Source organism: Syngnathoides biaculeatus, chromosome 3 (genome assembly GCF_019802595.1).
Source record: "Syngnathoides biaculeatus isolate LvHL_M chromosome 3, ASM1980259v1, whole genome shotgun sequence".
Taxonomy (NCBI): domain Eukaryota; kingdom Metazoa; phylum Chordata; class Actinopteri; order Syngnathiformes; family Syngnathidae; genus Syngnathoides; species Syngnathoides biaculeatus.
Window position 1 is genome coordinate 23630965 of NC_084642.1, and position 17496 is coordinate 23648460.

General features: G+C 40.2%; 1 protein-coding gene across 2 annotated transcripts in view; it reads right to left on the reverse strand.

The window, feature by feature from the left end:
• LOC133498273 (protein kinase C-binding protein NELL1-like) overlaps positions 1–17496 on the reverse strand; it is a 216065-nt gene that overhangs the window by 4026 nt on the left and 194543 nt on the right. For both annotated transcript variants that reach the window (XM_061814900.1, XM_061814901.1), the window contains 4 exons: positions 11516–11656; positions 4206–4399; positions 2152–2328; positions 1654–1878 (listed from right to left, as the gene is read on the reverse strand). In XM_061814900.1, coding sequence (XP_061670884.1) covers positions 1654–1878; positions 2152–2328; positions 4206–4399; positions 11516–11656 — 737 coding nt within the window. The remainder of the gene's footprint in view (positions 1–1653; positions 1879–2151; positions 2329–4205; positions 4400–11515; positions 11657–17496) is intronic.

Consider the following 17496-nt stretch of genomic DNA (forward strand, 5'->3'; position numbering starts at 1 on the left):
TGTCTTCCAATACTTCCTGAAAAACTCACCCATTTGCTATCAATCTGAAATGCCCTAAGATGCCACAAGATGATATCAAACCCCCGTCTCATATAAAATAAGTACTTTTGAATCCTTTGCTGCATCTAGAACAATAGTAAACCTCTGTTAGGGAAGTCCATTACTCGCATTTTCACTATTCGCTGCAGGTCTCAATACATATGCCATGGGAATTGTACATTATACACCACAGCTGTCAAACTCAAGACTCCGATTTGGTCCGCCACATTATTTTATGTGGTCTGCAAAAAGCAAAACATTTCTTTGGCATTTCTTGATAAAACACCCAAATGACAAATTATCTTCTTTTTAATTAACATTGCATTAATGCAAGCATTTTAATTTGTAATCCCTCTTTTAAAATAAATTACTTTCTAATATCACAACTAGGTATATATGGATGGTATGGTATCCATTTATAAAATATGTGGCAATCAAATTTATTTGGGTTCAACATCATAACAGCCGTCTGAGGGAAACCCAACCTACGATGTGTACTGCAACAAAAACTAATTTGATACCACTGATTTTTACTATGTACTGCCCAGAGATATGCTCTGTAAACTGTACTTGTTCTGTTGTTGCACTATTGGTTTCCTTAACTTTACTTCTTCTTCTTTTCCTTTCGGCTTGTCCCGTTAGGAATCACCACAGAGTGTCATCTTTTTCCATCGAAGCCTATCTCGTGCATCCTCCTCTCTAACACCCACTGTCCACATCTCCTCTCTCACAACATCCAGGAACCTTTTCTTTGGTCTTCCTCTTGCTCTCTTCCCTGGCAGCTCCATCCTCAACACCCTTCTACCAGCATAGTCAGTCTCTCACCTCTGAACATGTCTAAACTATCGAAGTCTTCTCCCTCGAACCTCGTCTCCAAAACATCCAAGTTTGGCTGTCTCTCTAATGAGCTCATTTCCAATCCTATCGAACCTGTTCACAAAAAGCGAGAACCTCAGCATCTTCATCTCTGCTACCTCAAGTTCTACTTCCTTTTGTTTCTTCAGGGCCACCGTCTCTAATCCGTACATCATGGCTGGCCTCACCACTGTTTTATAAACTTTGCCCTTCATCCTGGCGGATACTCTTCTGTCACATAGAACACCAGACACATTCCGCCAACTGTTCCACCCCGCTTGGACCCGTTTCTTCACTTCTTTACCACAGTCTCCATTGCTCTCGATTGTTGACCCCAAGTTTTTGAAGCCTTCAACCTTCTCTATCTCTTCAGCCTGGAGCTTCACTCTTCCTCCTCCGCCCCTCTCATTCACGCACATATATTCTGTTTTACTTCAGCTAATCTTCATTCCTCTTCTTTCCAGTGCGTACCTCCAGCTTTCTAACTGTTCCTTTGCCTGTTGCCTGCTTTCACTGCAGATCACAATATCATCTGCGAACATCATGGTCCAAGGGGAATCCAGTCTGGTTTCCTTAACTTTACATATACTTAAAAAAAAATGACATGTATATTTTAGTAAAGTAAAATTTGGTAATATTTCATGTGTACTTCAGTACGTATAATTGTTTCCGTGAAGTAAACACCAATCAGATTGATTTACAAAAATGACACATAACAGACAACATTACACTGCAATCAATAATGTGGCCTTGTCTTACTTTACACATGCAGCTTGTGCAAGGTGAATTGGGAATCCGCCACGTGTCCCCACTGAGCCGAGCGATGCCCGCGTGGTCCGGACATGTTTGTCCGATGTCATAGGACAGACTGTCAGCCAGGCAGGGGTCTGTGATGCAACGTGGGCAGCATTCACCCTCTGCCACTGCTGTGTACTCACACATCAGCACAGGACAAACCAGTGGCCAGCAGTCCACCTCGCCCTCCTGGAGACACGCAGACAAAAAGGGGTGGGGAAAAAAAGCCAAGTGGCCATTAGGTGGTTTCTAAACAAACACACAAAGTCAGCGGAATAGCATACCGGGGACAGGTATTACACAAAGCTCAAGTCTGAGCTTCATATTGATGAGGGGATTTTGGTACAACCCTCAGGGATTTGTCATGAAGGTCAGGTTTCAATTGTGTTTCCAATTTACACTCTGCATGCGTGTGTGTGTGTGTGTGTGTGTGTGCATGTGCATGTACGTGCATGTGCTGACCATGCAGCGGCACTGCTGGCAGCCATACAGCCAGGACGCGCCACTCCGGTAGAGGGTGCGGCCACTCTGATCCAAACACTGGCTGCTGGGTCTGTTGTCACAACTTGGACAGCAGAACAGATCTTCCTCCGGGTCTCCACAGTCACATGGTTTCCTTCTACAATATGTCTCCCCATCCTGGAAAGCAGAGGTCACAGTAACTTTATTTTTGTTAGTAAGTGCATCGATCATTTTTCACTTGAGACGACAGTATGTAAATCTATGAATGGCCGAGTGATGGAAGCAAGTCTCAGGCTGACAATAAGTCCCTGCAACTTACAATCATGGAATGTGATATCACGGTTCTTGCTTTGTGGATCTGGTGTATTGCAGATTTTTATAACCGTTGTTATGGACCTCTGAACTGTGAGGTAGTTGCCCACCGTGCCATGCTTACCTCTAAGACTTTTTTTTTTTTTTTTTTTTCAACAGTACTGTTGTACGATAACAAAATAATTCTAAGGGTGGGTTCCACCATTCACATGTTGTTGCGGGGTTTGGTTGACTCTATATAGACTGAATCTCACCAATACGCTCTATCCGTATATCTTCTACTCTTTGTGTTAAAACCTAATGGTTGGTTTTACACAGAAGAGCAAGCACTGTTTGATTCAGAGATGGCAGTGAAGTATGATATAAAAATGTTACAAGAAAGGGCTGTTAGAAAATGTATGAGGGCCATAAAATCAATCTGCATACCATTAAAAGGTAACACAGAGCCAATGTTTTATCTATGCACATTGTCTTGCTTCAGTAACCACGGGCCCAGTTCTTATGGCCTTGGTCTTGAGCCTGTTAAGGAATTACTGCCAATTGTGGTATGCTTTCAATGCCAGGAAGTAAATGCATGCTTTCGAGCATTGTTCGATTTTTCAGCAAACCCACGTCAGTGCTGTTTGTTGGCTTTGTTAGATCAGCTTCATAGTGAATTTAATTCCAGTGAATGACATTTTTCGTACATGAATATTTAATAAATGTGTTCATTATAAGCCATGTTGGAGATGTTCCTTCTTTGGGTTACTTAATTTGTTTATTTTTGCATCTGTAAAGTGTACATGCCAAAGGGTATGTGAATAAGGCTGTCTTTATCATTGCATGGATTGCATTGGCAAACATGTGATTTCATGGATTGCCTTGCGTTATTGTTGCTCTTACAACCTTTGCACATGGCTGGGCACAATTACTGTCTCCTATTAAATGCACATTTGTATATATTGAGATCGTATCCCAGTTGCAATAGGCACGTGTTAAAAATGTGTCTTTTCTTTTGCAGTTCCTAAACCTTGGATACACACATGATTTTATGAATTTTAAATGACAACTCTAACAGAAACAACTTAATCGCCCAAGAAAGAAAGTCAAAGTTTAAGCAAATCAATGAGTAACCTGACTTTATCTTAAAACACAAACAGCAAACTTTTGTGCCCTCTGCAGATGCTCTTTCTGGACCCTGCTCTGTCAAGATGGCCATTTTAGGTAGCTGTTTTTCCAAACATTACATCTCAGGTTTAAACATACATTGATATGTTTATTCATAAGACAGATAATTGTAACTTCCCAATTAAAAATTGATTTCTCTCTTTTTATATTTCAATCCATAACAACCTTTCACTTACTCTCCCATTTTTAAAGACAACTCTGATCAATATCTTTCATCCCCGCAAGTCCTTTACCCAACCTACTTTAGATTCTGCAGCCCCGAAATAATTTGCATATGACAAATATTTGTGAGACAGCATTACAAATCAATGACAAATCAAAGGTAGGAGTTTTCTTTCCCCTCGAGAAGACATTAACTTGAGAGTGCTACATGCTTTCAGGTCTTCAAAACACCAGAAAAAGTCACTAGGTGAATCTGGGAGAAAAAACTGTTGTAAAGATGCTCGGTTTAACAAGAAAGTAGTCAAGTTGACAGCACTTATTCTATTGGAGTGAGAGGAACTATGATATTGTCACATATAGCTCAAATCAGATGAAAGCAAGGAGCGCTTTGCATGTATTTGCTTGGGCTTTACCTTGCATGAACAAATAGTGCAGATGTCATAGCTGGGTTTCCAGTCCTCCCTGTTCCTCCTGATGCCGTCCTCCTGTGGACAGTCCCCAGTGCAGCCTGGACCTGATGTGCACACACAGTCGTAGCCCCCTGGTAGATTCACACATACACTTTCATTCCAGCAGGTGTGCTTCTGCAAGCTGCACTCATCGACGTCTACAAGGCAGAAAGAAAGCAAGTCACAGGAGACCTACAGCACAAATGCAGAGATTTTGCTTTACTAACACAGAACGTTCAAAAACAGCAGTTATTACTGATCACATATTGTCAATGTGCTGCCAATCTGTTGTACAACATGAAAAATAAGGCCTAGAAGTGGGACACGTTGTACCCTGCTACTGATTCAAGAGGAAACACAGCACACTACAAGTTATTTCCTTCCTCATCAAAATCCACACTTTTATTCAACTTTGTTTTGTTACGATTATAGTATATTTTGGCTGTCTAAATTCTCTGTCAACCAATCACCTAATGGGATAGTGTCAAGTTCCATCCTATAGTGACTGTTTCATTGCATTTGGTGTCAGATGGGCGGTCAAAGGTATTATTGTACACCTTAATTATTTTGTTGCTTTTTCCATCTTTTGACAATGGAAATATGTTCAGCATCATATTGTGACATTTGCCCTGTTGAAAGGTAAGCTATTACAACAACATTCAGCTGAGTGCGACTTTATAACAATGCCTTTTCAATGTCTTTATGTGTCAGAAGTATTCTCTGTCAATTGACTGTTGTCGTAATGGAGCTGCTTCAACTACTGGAGACAAATTCCTTGTGTGTTGTTGACATCCTTGGCAAATACAGATGATTCAGATGCCCAACATTTTCATATTGTGCCAATCCACTTAGGTTACCATCTAACGTAAAATACAACAAATGTGTAAGAGAAACAGGGCAAGAGAAGAACTTGGCTTTTCATTTAAAAAAAAAAAACAAAAAAAAAAAAACCAGGCAATGAATTTGAGGAAGTGAGTTGAGATTTATAAGGTTCCACTCCATTTCTGTAGCTGTTAGCTATAAAATAGTCAAATGCCCCCACCCCCACAAAAAAAAAAAGAATAAGTCATGTCTGCCAGCAATTGTGCATCTTGAATTTTCAAAAAGATCCACATAAAATTATGACTCTGCTTATCCAGACTGCACCAAAATGTACATTTTTATCCAAATCTTGAATTGACAAAGTTTTATGTAAATGCATGGCTTCAGTGTAATATTGCACTCAAATAATTATGCACAACGCCCTCCTTGAACTTCTGCTTGTCAGAGGTACTGAACTGTTATTCAAAGATCAACACCACCTTAAGCAAGGCTCAGTGTGAAACGGATTTGCACCAAATCCAGATTTAAACAAAACAGAACAGAAACCTCTTTACAATTTCAGACACCATATTGAAATACATAAATAAAATGGATGCATTTCGTAGGAGAACAATGCTGTGAAATTTATTGAGCGTAATTGAGACTGCAGTGATTCCAGAAATCCCTGAGCATCAATTAAAAAAAAAAAGTCAGGAGCAATATATACTACAAGAAATCTTAAAGGTTTTGCTTTGTGAAGTCATTATTTAGACATTTGGCATCAAGAGAGAAAGCAGTACTTCAGCAGGGAGATTAGTATTTTCATTCTAAAGCACCTGGCGCGAGCTCCTAGTTACACCTCACGCTACATCCAGATTGCGAGCAGGTCAGATGATCTATCCAACCATTCGTGCATTTTTCGTACCGATTCTCTTCACTAGGGTTGCAGGTGTGCTGGATCTTATTCCAGCTGACTCTGGGCGGGAGGCAGCGTACACAGCCAGCCAATCGTAGGGCACATATACACAACTATTTGCATCCAACTTCTCACCTACGGACAGTTTAGAGGGTTCATTTAACCTACCAAGTTTTTTTTTTTGGAATGTGCAAGGAAACCGGAGTACCTACACAGGCACGGATAGAAGATGCAAACTTCACACAGATGACACCAAATTTGTACTAGGGTCCTCAGAACTGTGTCATTGTACGAGGAGGGTATATACAATATTACTTTACTTTTCTCATCATGTTTACAGCCAGTGCTTTGTCTTCTTTTCATACTCTATTTTTTACATTTTCATTCCCCTCTAAAAACTTTGTTGCGTTTGACTGAACGACTTTAGTCCTTGATAAATATCCATCAGAATACAAAGAAACCACAGTGATGGCTCAAAAAGTCCACTGTGACACAATAAAACTGTTCTGGCATGGAAGGGATACAAAGCTCCCTCTCTGAGAAACTACTTTTGCATATCTTGGAGGTCTACAGTTTAATGAAATGGCCTATGAATCCATGCAGCCCCAGAATTTACCTGTGGCCCTGCTGCTGTCATTATGACTCAGCAGCATTCGGGTGCCCGTAGAGGCTCAGCTGTACTGTGACTCATTTGCATTTTCTTTTGCCAAACTAAATGTGACATGCTGCCCAAATACCAGGGTTAGCTCCATCTGCCATTTGAATTGATGCCACTTAATTGTCTGTAATTGCCTCACTGTTGTCAGCCATTCAAAAAAAAAAAAAATCCAAATGCTAAAGCAGCCAAACATAAGCATAAGAAAACAAATATTCAAATGTTTGGTAAATTGGCCCGAGTTATTCATATTCAGGATTCAGTTGTATTTGGCAGTCAAGTCACTAAAGTGACATGAAGCTTGGCTCATGTTGCAGCCATGACTGCAGCCATGACAATATGCTGTCCGACTGCAGAATACATGCTATAATTGTTTGCACAATCAAAACAGAGCACAACAGCTCAGTGGAGAATGTATTGTTACTCTGCAGACTATTTGCATACACTACATAAAATCCCCATTAGCTGGTAGGACATGCACCTCTGCTGCTGGAGGATTAATGCTCGTCATGCTACATTCACCACATTCCGCCAGAAGCTGCTGCTCGCAGATGACACACACCCTGCAAGACTGCAACACAAAAGTCATTTGGAGAATGCAGCTGAGCAAAGCCAACCAAATGGAAAACTTAAAATTCAGAAACGACTGCACCAATACCATGGAAGACATATTGTTTGTGCATATCACACAAATCCATCTAACTGTGTCAGTACTTGAAGCATCCAAAAGCTCTTTGTTTGGAAATCTCAATTATATTTCTGTTATACGTACTCCAGTTCTTCATATGGAAAGGTCAGGTTAGTTACAATGAGAAAGCGATACACACACACCATTGTTATGCAGGGAGACAGAGGCTTTTTAGAATGCATTACTGTATTCTCATCTTTGTGGAAAACCTTTCTGTTAAAGCCACATGGCCCTCCCCAAAGCATTAGGCATAATGCATGTATTTTGAGATGCAATCCATGTTGCTTTCACTCGAAGGAGGAATGCAAAAGAAATGCAGCTTCCAGCCACCCCCAATACCTGAATAAAAAGAGTAACACAATGCTATTCAACATCCTGGAATGCTTCAAAATAAATTGAGTGCATATGCAAGCAAATAGTATTTTGTTGTCTTCTCAGCTCAGTTAAACGAGGACATTTTTTTTCACTACACCAGCACCCATGTCAGGTGTGTGCCACAGCTGCTCAAAATTAAGGGGATTGTGTATGACCAAAATAATGGTTTATGTTTGAGTAAAGGACATTTGACCTCTATGTGGAACTTTTCCATCCTACGTATTCATCCATTCTCTGTACTGCTTATCCTCAGTTGGGTCATGGGTGTGCTGAAGCCTATCCCAGGTTGACGTTGGGCGTGAGGTGGGGTACAACCAGAAATGATTGCCAGCCAACCTCAGGGCACATATAAACAAAGAACCATTCACACTTACGTACACCTATGGACATTTTAGGATTCTATTAACATTCCACGGGCGGAACAGTGGATCAACTGGTGAGAACATTGGCCTCACAGTTCTGAGGACTGAGGTTCAAATCCCAGCTCTCCTTGTGTGGAGTTTGCATGGTCTCCTCGTGCCTGTGTGGTCTTTCACCGGGCACTCAGGTTTCCTCCCATATTCTAAAAACATGCATTCACTGGAGACTCCAAATTGCTCCTTGGTGTGGTTGTGAGCGTGAGTCAGTTTGTCTCTATGTGCTCTGTGATTGGCTGCCAACCAGTTCAGGGTGTACCCTGCCTCCTGCCTGATGACAGCTGGGATAGACTCCAGCACTTAAGTGACTCTTGTGAGGATAAGCTGCTCAGATAATAGATGGCTGGATGGATGGATGGCTAGATGGATGGACAGACGAAGATATTCAACTTTCAAAGTGATGAATGTTATTGTTTTTGTAAATACCCATTTTGAATTTGATGCCTGCAATCCATTCCTCCCAAAAAAACTGGCAGGGACAGCAAAAGACTGAAAATTATGGAACGATCAGTAAACACTTATTTGGATTATCCCAGAGGGGAACAAGGTGAATGGACCTTTGCGACTGGCGACCTTAAGCTCCGCCCCCTTTAGCTACAATTCCATGTGCCACAAGCTTCCAAAATGGCAACTGAAGAGAACAGGTTTGAAGTCGATTCTCTAACGCGCATTTCAGATAATATTGCGGTATGTTTTTTGCCAAATGCGTCAGACTTGTCCAATAGAGTTATGTACACGGAATTAAGATTGTGGACGGAGCAGGACGCAATGTCAGAGTTACAGCGAAATGTTGGGAATCGATGCAAAAACGTTTGACACCTGACAAACTTCATATTGAATTCCAACAGGATAAAATAGTGTTATCGTACTGCGCATATAAAGCAGGGTGAGTACTTTTTACTTGGAAAGATCATGAGTAATATCCTTGTAGTCTTTTTAAGTGAGTTAGGTTTGATTTTCTACATTTAAACAGTGGCAATTAACTCAGTCAGTACCGTAGTCACCAGATGAAAAAGTTTCAGACTTGGCTCGTAATGGAACCCAGTGCTCTGTCTTAAAAGTCTGATGTGATACAAATAGGCAAATAGACACTTCTCTTGCATGACATCGCGCATTTACGCATCTTTAAACCAACTCTTCGGCATAAAACATTACACACTTCATTCTGCAGGTCAGAGATACACTAGGAAAGTGAAAGTTGTTCTCCTGCAATGTATAAAGCACTGATAATAATTCAATCAAACTCAGAAAAGATACTTCTTCTCTGTAAAGTAAGTGACCTTCGAACATACAGCCTTGTGTTTGTTGATATTGTTCACATTTAGTTGTACATGCGGTCTTCCGCAAGCCTTAATCCATCGTAGACACTTTGTCAACTGTGTTTTAGTCTTTGGAAATGAATCAACTGGCCAACTTGTAACCCAGCAGGATATCTTTCATCAGAATTGCACATTCCCCGAGCGCATCTGAGGACCATTTTCTTCGTAACATTAACTTTTCCAAGCGCACGCTAACGACAACCAGCATTGCTTGTGGGACAATACGGCGAGAGAGGCGTGTCAAGCCAGGAGTTAAGACAATGCGGCTACCTGATTGGCTATTATTGCACAAGTAATTTACAGGTCGAAAAGGTCAATTGGAAACAGGTGAGTGTCGTGAGTGGGTACAAAAGGCACAACCCTGAAAGCCTCAATTGTTCACAAGGAATGTTGAGGCCAGGTTCATCATTTAGTAAACAATTCTATGATGAAGGACTCCATCAGTCTAAGAACAACTTTGCTAAATGTACGATTGGAATCAATTTGGGGATTTCATCATCTATGGTCCATAATATCATCACAATATTTAGACAACTTGGAGAAATCTTTGCAAGTAAGGACTGAGGCCCAAAACAAACATCAAATGTCTACAAGCTTTCGATCCCTCAGGTGGCAATACATTAAAAAGCAGCATCATTGCGTAAATGGGCACAGGAGTACTTCAGATAACCATTGTGAGTTAGCACAGTTGGTCGCCACATGTACACAGTTAAACATTTTACTATAAAAAGGTGAAAGCCGTGAATTGGACCAATGATACCCAAAAAAAGTGGCCAGTTTCTCTCAGCTGAGCTCATTTGAGATGGACTGACACTTAGTACAAAAGTGTGCTCTGGTCTGCTGAGTCTTTTTTTTTTTTTTTAAATCATGGCTGTCTACGGACATGGAAGACATTTTTCGCCTGTCGTCCTGGTTTTCTTTATTCCAAAATTTCGATCTGTATGTCAATTGTGATCAATGTTCGTAAAGAGATTTAGGAAGTTGCGAGAGCCAAGCGGAGGAACCACTCAATCTCATGACAGGTGGTGAAGCAGCAGGAGTGTTGCAACGCTCAAAGTTATGATCAAGTGGATAAAACTTCTCGCAAACCACATCGTTGGCTCACTAATAAGTAAACTCACACACCTTAAAAGAAATGAGATAAACAAAAGCAATTAAAACAGATTATGAAGGAGGAGAGGATTTCTGGGTCGTGACCACGTGCCCACCCACACTGCTGCTGGAAGCCAAGCGCTCTTCGAAAAGAGGTAGATGATGTTCATTTGCGGCAATCTTTATGGCTGTTTTTGTCTACACAGTAATTGCTGTATGACTATTTTAAGGTACAAGAAAGAAAAATAATGTTTAATGAGCATTTTACAACTACATTTACTCACCCATTTTGCAGACGACTATTTTATTCTCCTACAGTGCTAAACATCTTCAGTGTCATATTAAGGATTTAGACTAAGAAAGCCGTCACTCGAATCTTAGAATGAAGAAATACAAAATGAAGGTCGTTTTCAATCATAACTGTCCACAAAATGATGTCCAACGGATGACTATGTCTACATTTATTCAGGCCATCTTATAACAATAAATGGAAATACAAACACGGAAGTTGACTGTAATGAGTTCAAAGGTACTCAAGTTAACAGCCCGAAAAATACACCAGTAGTCCTCACACAACAGCATCCAAAACCACACTAGTAAAAAGTGAGTGGATTAGTGTGAAGATTAATTTGGATTACTATTTTATCACCCCCACACCCCTGTTTCTTCATGGCCAAGCCTCCATGCATGGGTGCAACATTTGTTTGGCATTGTTATTATTCTTATTATTCTTTTTGTCGGTTGCAATCACCAAACGGGAAGCAGGATAAACGTATCTTGTTCTTTTTAAATCCAATCCACAGTCACACATGCTTCCTAGTGAGTAGAATGTGCAAAAGAATCACAAATGAAAGTGACAATGAGAAAGCCACTGCATAACAATATTCAGAATTCTAATCAGATCACGAATGTGATGGCGGAAATACTATATTTATGAGCTGATATATCTGCAGAGACTGGTTAGCTGCGATTTGAAGTTGTGGAAAGAATGTTTTAAACTGTGTATACTCACCAATGCATGAACTCCCATCAAGCAGATATGAGCCATTGTCATGGAAACCAGTTCTGCATTCACAGTGGTACCAGCCAGGGAGGTTGACACAGCGAGAATGGTTGTGACACTCAATCAGGCCCTCAGCACACTCGTTGATATCTAAATACACACACACACATACTTGATGACGAACATGAAAGATCTGAGCTGTTTGGTTTTCTTGCCTGTTCGCAACAGTGGAAGCTAATCCCATCAAAGTGCCAAATACTGTCACAAGAGGGGCACTGGGCCAGTGGCTGCCCACATTAGATGCCACCCATTTCTGTAGCTTTTCCATCACAGCGGGATTAAAGTGTGCACATTCCCACTTTTACCCAGCTTGCTTTGTTTCTCTCAAGTGGAGTAAATACTCATGCCCACCCCAAAGGCGGTAGGTCTCAGCTCCTTCTCGGGAGAGTAAATCTCTCTCATCCATTATGTATCATGTGAATTCTTCTTCTCATCTGCAACTCTTTTCCTTCTGGCTATATAACACAACCTGGTCACACACTCGGATAGTTAAACCACGACCTCCAGTCACACTTTCAATCACCTCAATGCAAACAGTAGCCAACAGGACAATCCATCTCTCATTAACCTCCACGTTTGTGTGTACTTTCACTTGCACCTCATTGTAAGGAGTGAAAACCCAAGGGTTGAACCTTTCATTGGGTACACGAGTTTAAGGTCAGACTGCTCTGTTACACCATTTGGGTAAAACATGACACATGCAAAAGTTTGTCTTTCCACGAGAATGAATAAATACATGAAATTTGGGGTGATGGTGTAAGGGTACACATGCCTGACTTTGGTGTGGCCAGTGTGGGTTCAATTCCTATTCAGTGATGGTGTCGGTATGTGCCCTGTGACTGACTGGCGACCAGTTCAGGGTGTAGGGTGTGCTTTTCGCCCCTGAACTAGTTGCCAGCCAATCGCAGGGCACATAGAGACAGAGAGTCAGATCAGAATCCATCAGCACACCAAGGTTTGGGACTTAATCCTTGGTTTTTAAAGCGAGTGACAACAGGGATTTACTCACAGCAATCCTTTTTACTTTACTGCCAAAAAGAATTACCTGTTGTGGTTTAGTTGAAGGGAATTTTAGTTCATCCAGTTATCTATTTTAGATAGGGACACGACAGTTACATTAAACTTTAGTTATCTGGAGACACAGCTTGATATAACTGTATGTCATCTGCATAGCTACTGTATTGGTAACGAACAAAATTGTCAAATGTTGCGCCCAAAGTTAGCATCCATCCATTTTCTGTACCGCATTTTTTCCACTCGGGTTACAGGTGTGCTGGAGCTACCTGAAACTGTTCGCCAGCTAATCACAGGGCACATATAAACAAACAACTATTCACACTCACGTTCAAACCTACACACTATTTAGAAACTTCAACCGACCTACCATGGAACCCACCCACAGAAAACCCGAGCAGGCACAGGGAGAACATGCAAACTCCACACGGGCGGAACCGGTATTGGAATACCAGTCCTCAGAACTCTGAAGTAGATGTGCAAACCAGTTGTCGACCTTGTCCCCCAGGGGGAGCATGTACAGGCTGCACAAAAGGGGTCCAAGAACTGAGCCTTGAGGGACAATTCATGTACACAATCGCTTGTTTCCTCTGAAGAGGACCAGGACCTTTTAAGGACAGTTTCATTGAGTCCTACCTAAATTTTTCTAGAGTTCCTTAAAAGCAGTGATTTGGGAGATGCAAACATTCTGCCTGAACATTGATAATATGCTGTATATCCCTCTTAAATGACACAGTCAAGATGCATACAGGGCGGCACAGTGGGCGACTGGTGAGGACATACACCTCACAATCCTGAGGACAAGGGTTGAAATCCGGCATCGCCTGTACAGAGTTTGAATGTTCTCCCCATATCTGTGTGGATTTTCTCTGGGTTCTCCAGTTTCCTCCTACATCCAAAAATCGTGCATGGTTTGGTTAACTGCAAATTGCCCATAAGTGGTTGTGTTTATATGTGCCTTGTGATTGGTCGGCGCCCAGTACAAGGCTTAGGCGCCTCTTGCCCATACTCTGCTGAGATTGGCTGCAGCTTGCCCTCAACCTCAGTGAGTATAAGTAGTACGGAAAATTGATGAATAGAAATGCATACATTTATTCTGAACTGTAAATTATACATCCCAAACATGTGTACAACCATTTTCAACAAGTGCTTGTCCTTATGAGATTCTAAGAGTCTATTTTCTCTATCATTAATCAATATTTTAGCACTTTATTAAGCTCAAAGCTCGGTGTTTTAGGAAAGTGTCTTAGATGGACAATTATTTGTTTTTGCACAGTGCTGGGTTTTTGGTAGTACGAGAGCTGACCCCAGTCTAAGTTAAGTTAAGTATTTTTTATTTTTTTTTTAAATCTGTTCATTCATCCACACATCTCTACTCTCATTCTCAAGAAATATGAGCTCCCTGTTTCCCTAGCGTGGCCATTGCTTTTGGCATAATGTACAAGTATGTAATACAGGACCCGCATGTGTTTTTGTGTTCTGTTGTGAGGAAGTGAATGCATGAGACAACGTGGTAACTGTTGTGAACGTGCAGAGTTGCGCTATATATGCAGCTCACTTACCACTACACACACACTCGATTTGTCTTTGTCAAGGATGGAAAGAAGCAGCTATATATTTATCTCTGTTTTCTTCTATTAGAAACCACTTAGTTCCTTCTACAGGGCATCACTTCTACTCCCCATCAGTAGGATTTCTCAAAGGCAGGGGAATGTGAAGACTTTATGACAGTTTAAAATGTGAAAGGCTGTAAATTTTAGTTTAGCTGGGAATTAATCCATGTAGTTAAAATAATCACTGAGCTCTCAGGGGACTCCCTTAGCTCTCACTTTTACATTTCTGTCCAAGTTCTACTAACCTACAAAGACACCATTAGGGAATTATCACATGGATTTTCAGCACAGTGATGGAACATGGACAGATTTTCTGCTCATAAAATGTCAGAAATGTATTCTTGCTACATTGTTACAAAGAAGGAACACAAATGGATTTATGGTCATAGATTAAAATTTTCATTGTACTGTAGGTGTAATAGATCCTTTAAAAAAATACAAGGAGTGATTATTTTGACTCTTGGCAGAAACAGTAGATCAAACAGATATCGGTCTTCAGCTGCGGTTAAGAAGCCTCATAAGTAGTGTATTATTCATTTCACAGTGATTTTAGTCCATTAATTTACGGTATTACTCATTAGCCTTTGTAATGTGCAAACACTGTAACTCTGAACTAATTTTCCCATCAAATATTCAGCTCTAAGTATTCCAATAATTTATTTTTCTGACATCTATTGATTTACATGTTTTCTCTGTCTCTCTCTCTCTCTCTCTCTCTCTCTCTCTCTCTCTCTCTCTATACACACACACACACACACACATATACATACATATATATATATATATATATATATATATATATATATATATATATATATATATATATATATATTATATATATATATATATATATATATATATATATATACATACATAAAGCCTTACATAAGGAGAATAATGAACAAAAGATTCTCATGTACAGTATATGTCAACAACTGACAGCAACATTTTAACTTTCAAGTTTGAAGAAAGAAATTTCCATTAACTGCAAAGTTCTGCTTTTTAGAAAACATAATTAAAATAGATCCCATGGTGAGAACTTCAACTGCATCGGGAGGACATGAGAATGTGGTAGTGTCGGTGTCGGAGCACGCCCCCGAGGGATTAGGTCTCGGAGTAGCACATTGTGCCACTCAATAAATGTTGATTACATTGGTTTTCTGACAAAAAGGGTGGGGGTGGAGGCAGAGTAAATTGCAATATATATACTGTATATCATATTGAAAAAAAAAAAGCAAAAACAGACTAACAGCAGTATGGTTGAGGGACAGTGAGGACGTCTGCCTCACAATTCTGAGGACTGGGGTTAAAATCCTGGTCCCGCCTGTGTAGAGTATTCTCTGGGTTCTGTGGATTCCTCCCACATCCCAAAAACATGTATGGTAGGTTGATCGAAGACTAGATTCCCCTGAGGTGAGTATGTACGCACGGATGGTTGTTTGTATCTATGTAGCCTGCGATTGGTTGGCGACCAGTTCTAGGTGTACAATCCCTCTTGGCTGTAGATAGCTGGGATAGGCTCCAACATGCTTGTGACCCTTGTGAGGATGAAGGGGTAAAGAAAATGCAGGATGGAAAGAAACTAACAGGGAAGGAAGAAAGTAAAAGACCATAAAAAAAAATAATCAATGGAAGTAGAGGACAGAATGATCCAAAGGAAGGCAGACCGAAGGCAGATGAATGTTTACTTCTATGAGTTCCTCTCCGTGGAAACACTTTAAGAAAGAATGTTTCTATTCCAGTATGAATTTTCCCCAGGAAGACTCTTAAACTCAGCGCAATCACATTTTTGGTTTACTATGGTAGAGATTGGGAGCCGGGCCTTCTGAGCCAACAAACAAAAAGTTCCTGTACCAAAAAAAAAAACAATTTTCTTCCATTTCAATGTCTGAAAGATGTAGCTTCCTCATGTGCTAAAAAATGTTTCCATATGGTGTTTGTAAAGTCAATTCAAGGTATCGCAAAATACGAGCTATGCATTTAGTGTTGGGAAAATTATTTTGTAAATGTACGTACCCCAAACCCCAACCACAATTAAGTTGGGACATTGTATAAAATGTAAATTAAAACAGAAAACATCCATCGATTTTCTGAGCCACATCTTCTGACAAGGGTCGCGGAAGTGCTGGAGCCAATCCCAGCTGCAGTATTGTCGGGCAGAAGGGCGGTTACACCATGAATCATTTGCTAGCTTATTGCACGCCACAAATAACCATTCACACTCACATACACAGTGATTAGCAAATCCTTTTTACATTATATTCAGTTGATTAAACTACAGGTAAGGTATGACATGATAATACAAGATACTAAATATTCAAACTGTTGAACTTTAATATATATATATTTTTTGCAAATATTTACTCACATTCAATTTGATGCCTGAAACATGTTTCAAAAGAGACAGGGGGATGTTTACCATACTGTTACATCAATTTTCCTTTCAACATCACTAATTAAGCGTTTGGGAAGTGAGGACATGAATTGTTGGAACTTTGTACTTCTAATTATCTCCATTCTTGTTTAATGGATAATATCAGTTGCTAAATAGTCTGGGATCTCTATTGGTATATTTTATATTACTCGCACTCTTTTACTGCAAAGCCAGAGTGTCGTAATGTTGAGAATATGATTTGGGATAGTCTCTGAAATAAGCAGAGATGTCCCTGGAAAATATTTTGCTTGGATGGCAGCATATGTTCCGCCAAAACCTGTATGTACCTTACAGCATGAATAGTGCCTTTGCTGATATGGTCGTTTCCCATGCCGTGGACAGTAACGCATAACCATAACATCAGAGTTTATTGCATTTGGGTGGTAGAAATCCAGATTGTTCTTTTTCTTGTTAGTCTGCAGGACACAATGTCATCCATGATTTCAAACAATTTGAAATGTGGATTTCAGCTTTAGCATCATAATCAACTTCAATGGCCAAGTGTGTAAAAACACCCTGCCCTGGTACGGCATTCAGAACAAAGAAAAAGGAACAACAAAGCAACAAGAACAAAGATCAAGAGACATTTCTGAACTTTTCCTTATAAGACGTGCAAGATGTAAAATCTTCATTTAAAACAGGTAAGCGATAAGTGTGTCAACGTCCCACATTGTGTTAAGCTTGTACAGGGTGCCATTATCCATTTGTAATTCTCGTTATAGACCAGTGCAATGTCAATTGTGCATAAGGAAACAGTTTAAGTGACGAATCGTGCAGTTTACAAAATGTATATATATATATATATATATATATATATATATATATATATATATACTTACTAATACTTATTGGACCAGCAGGATGTGAGT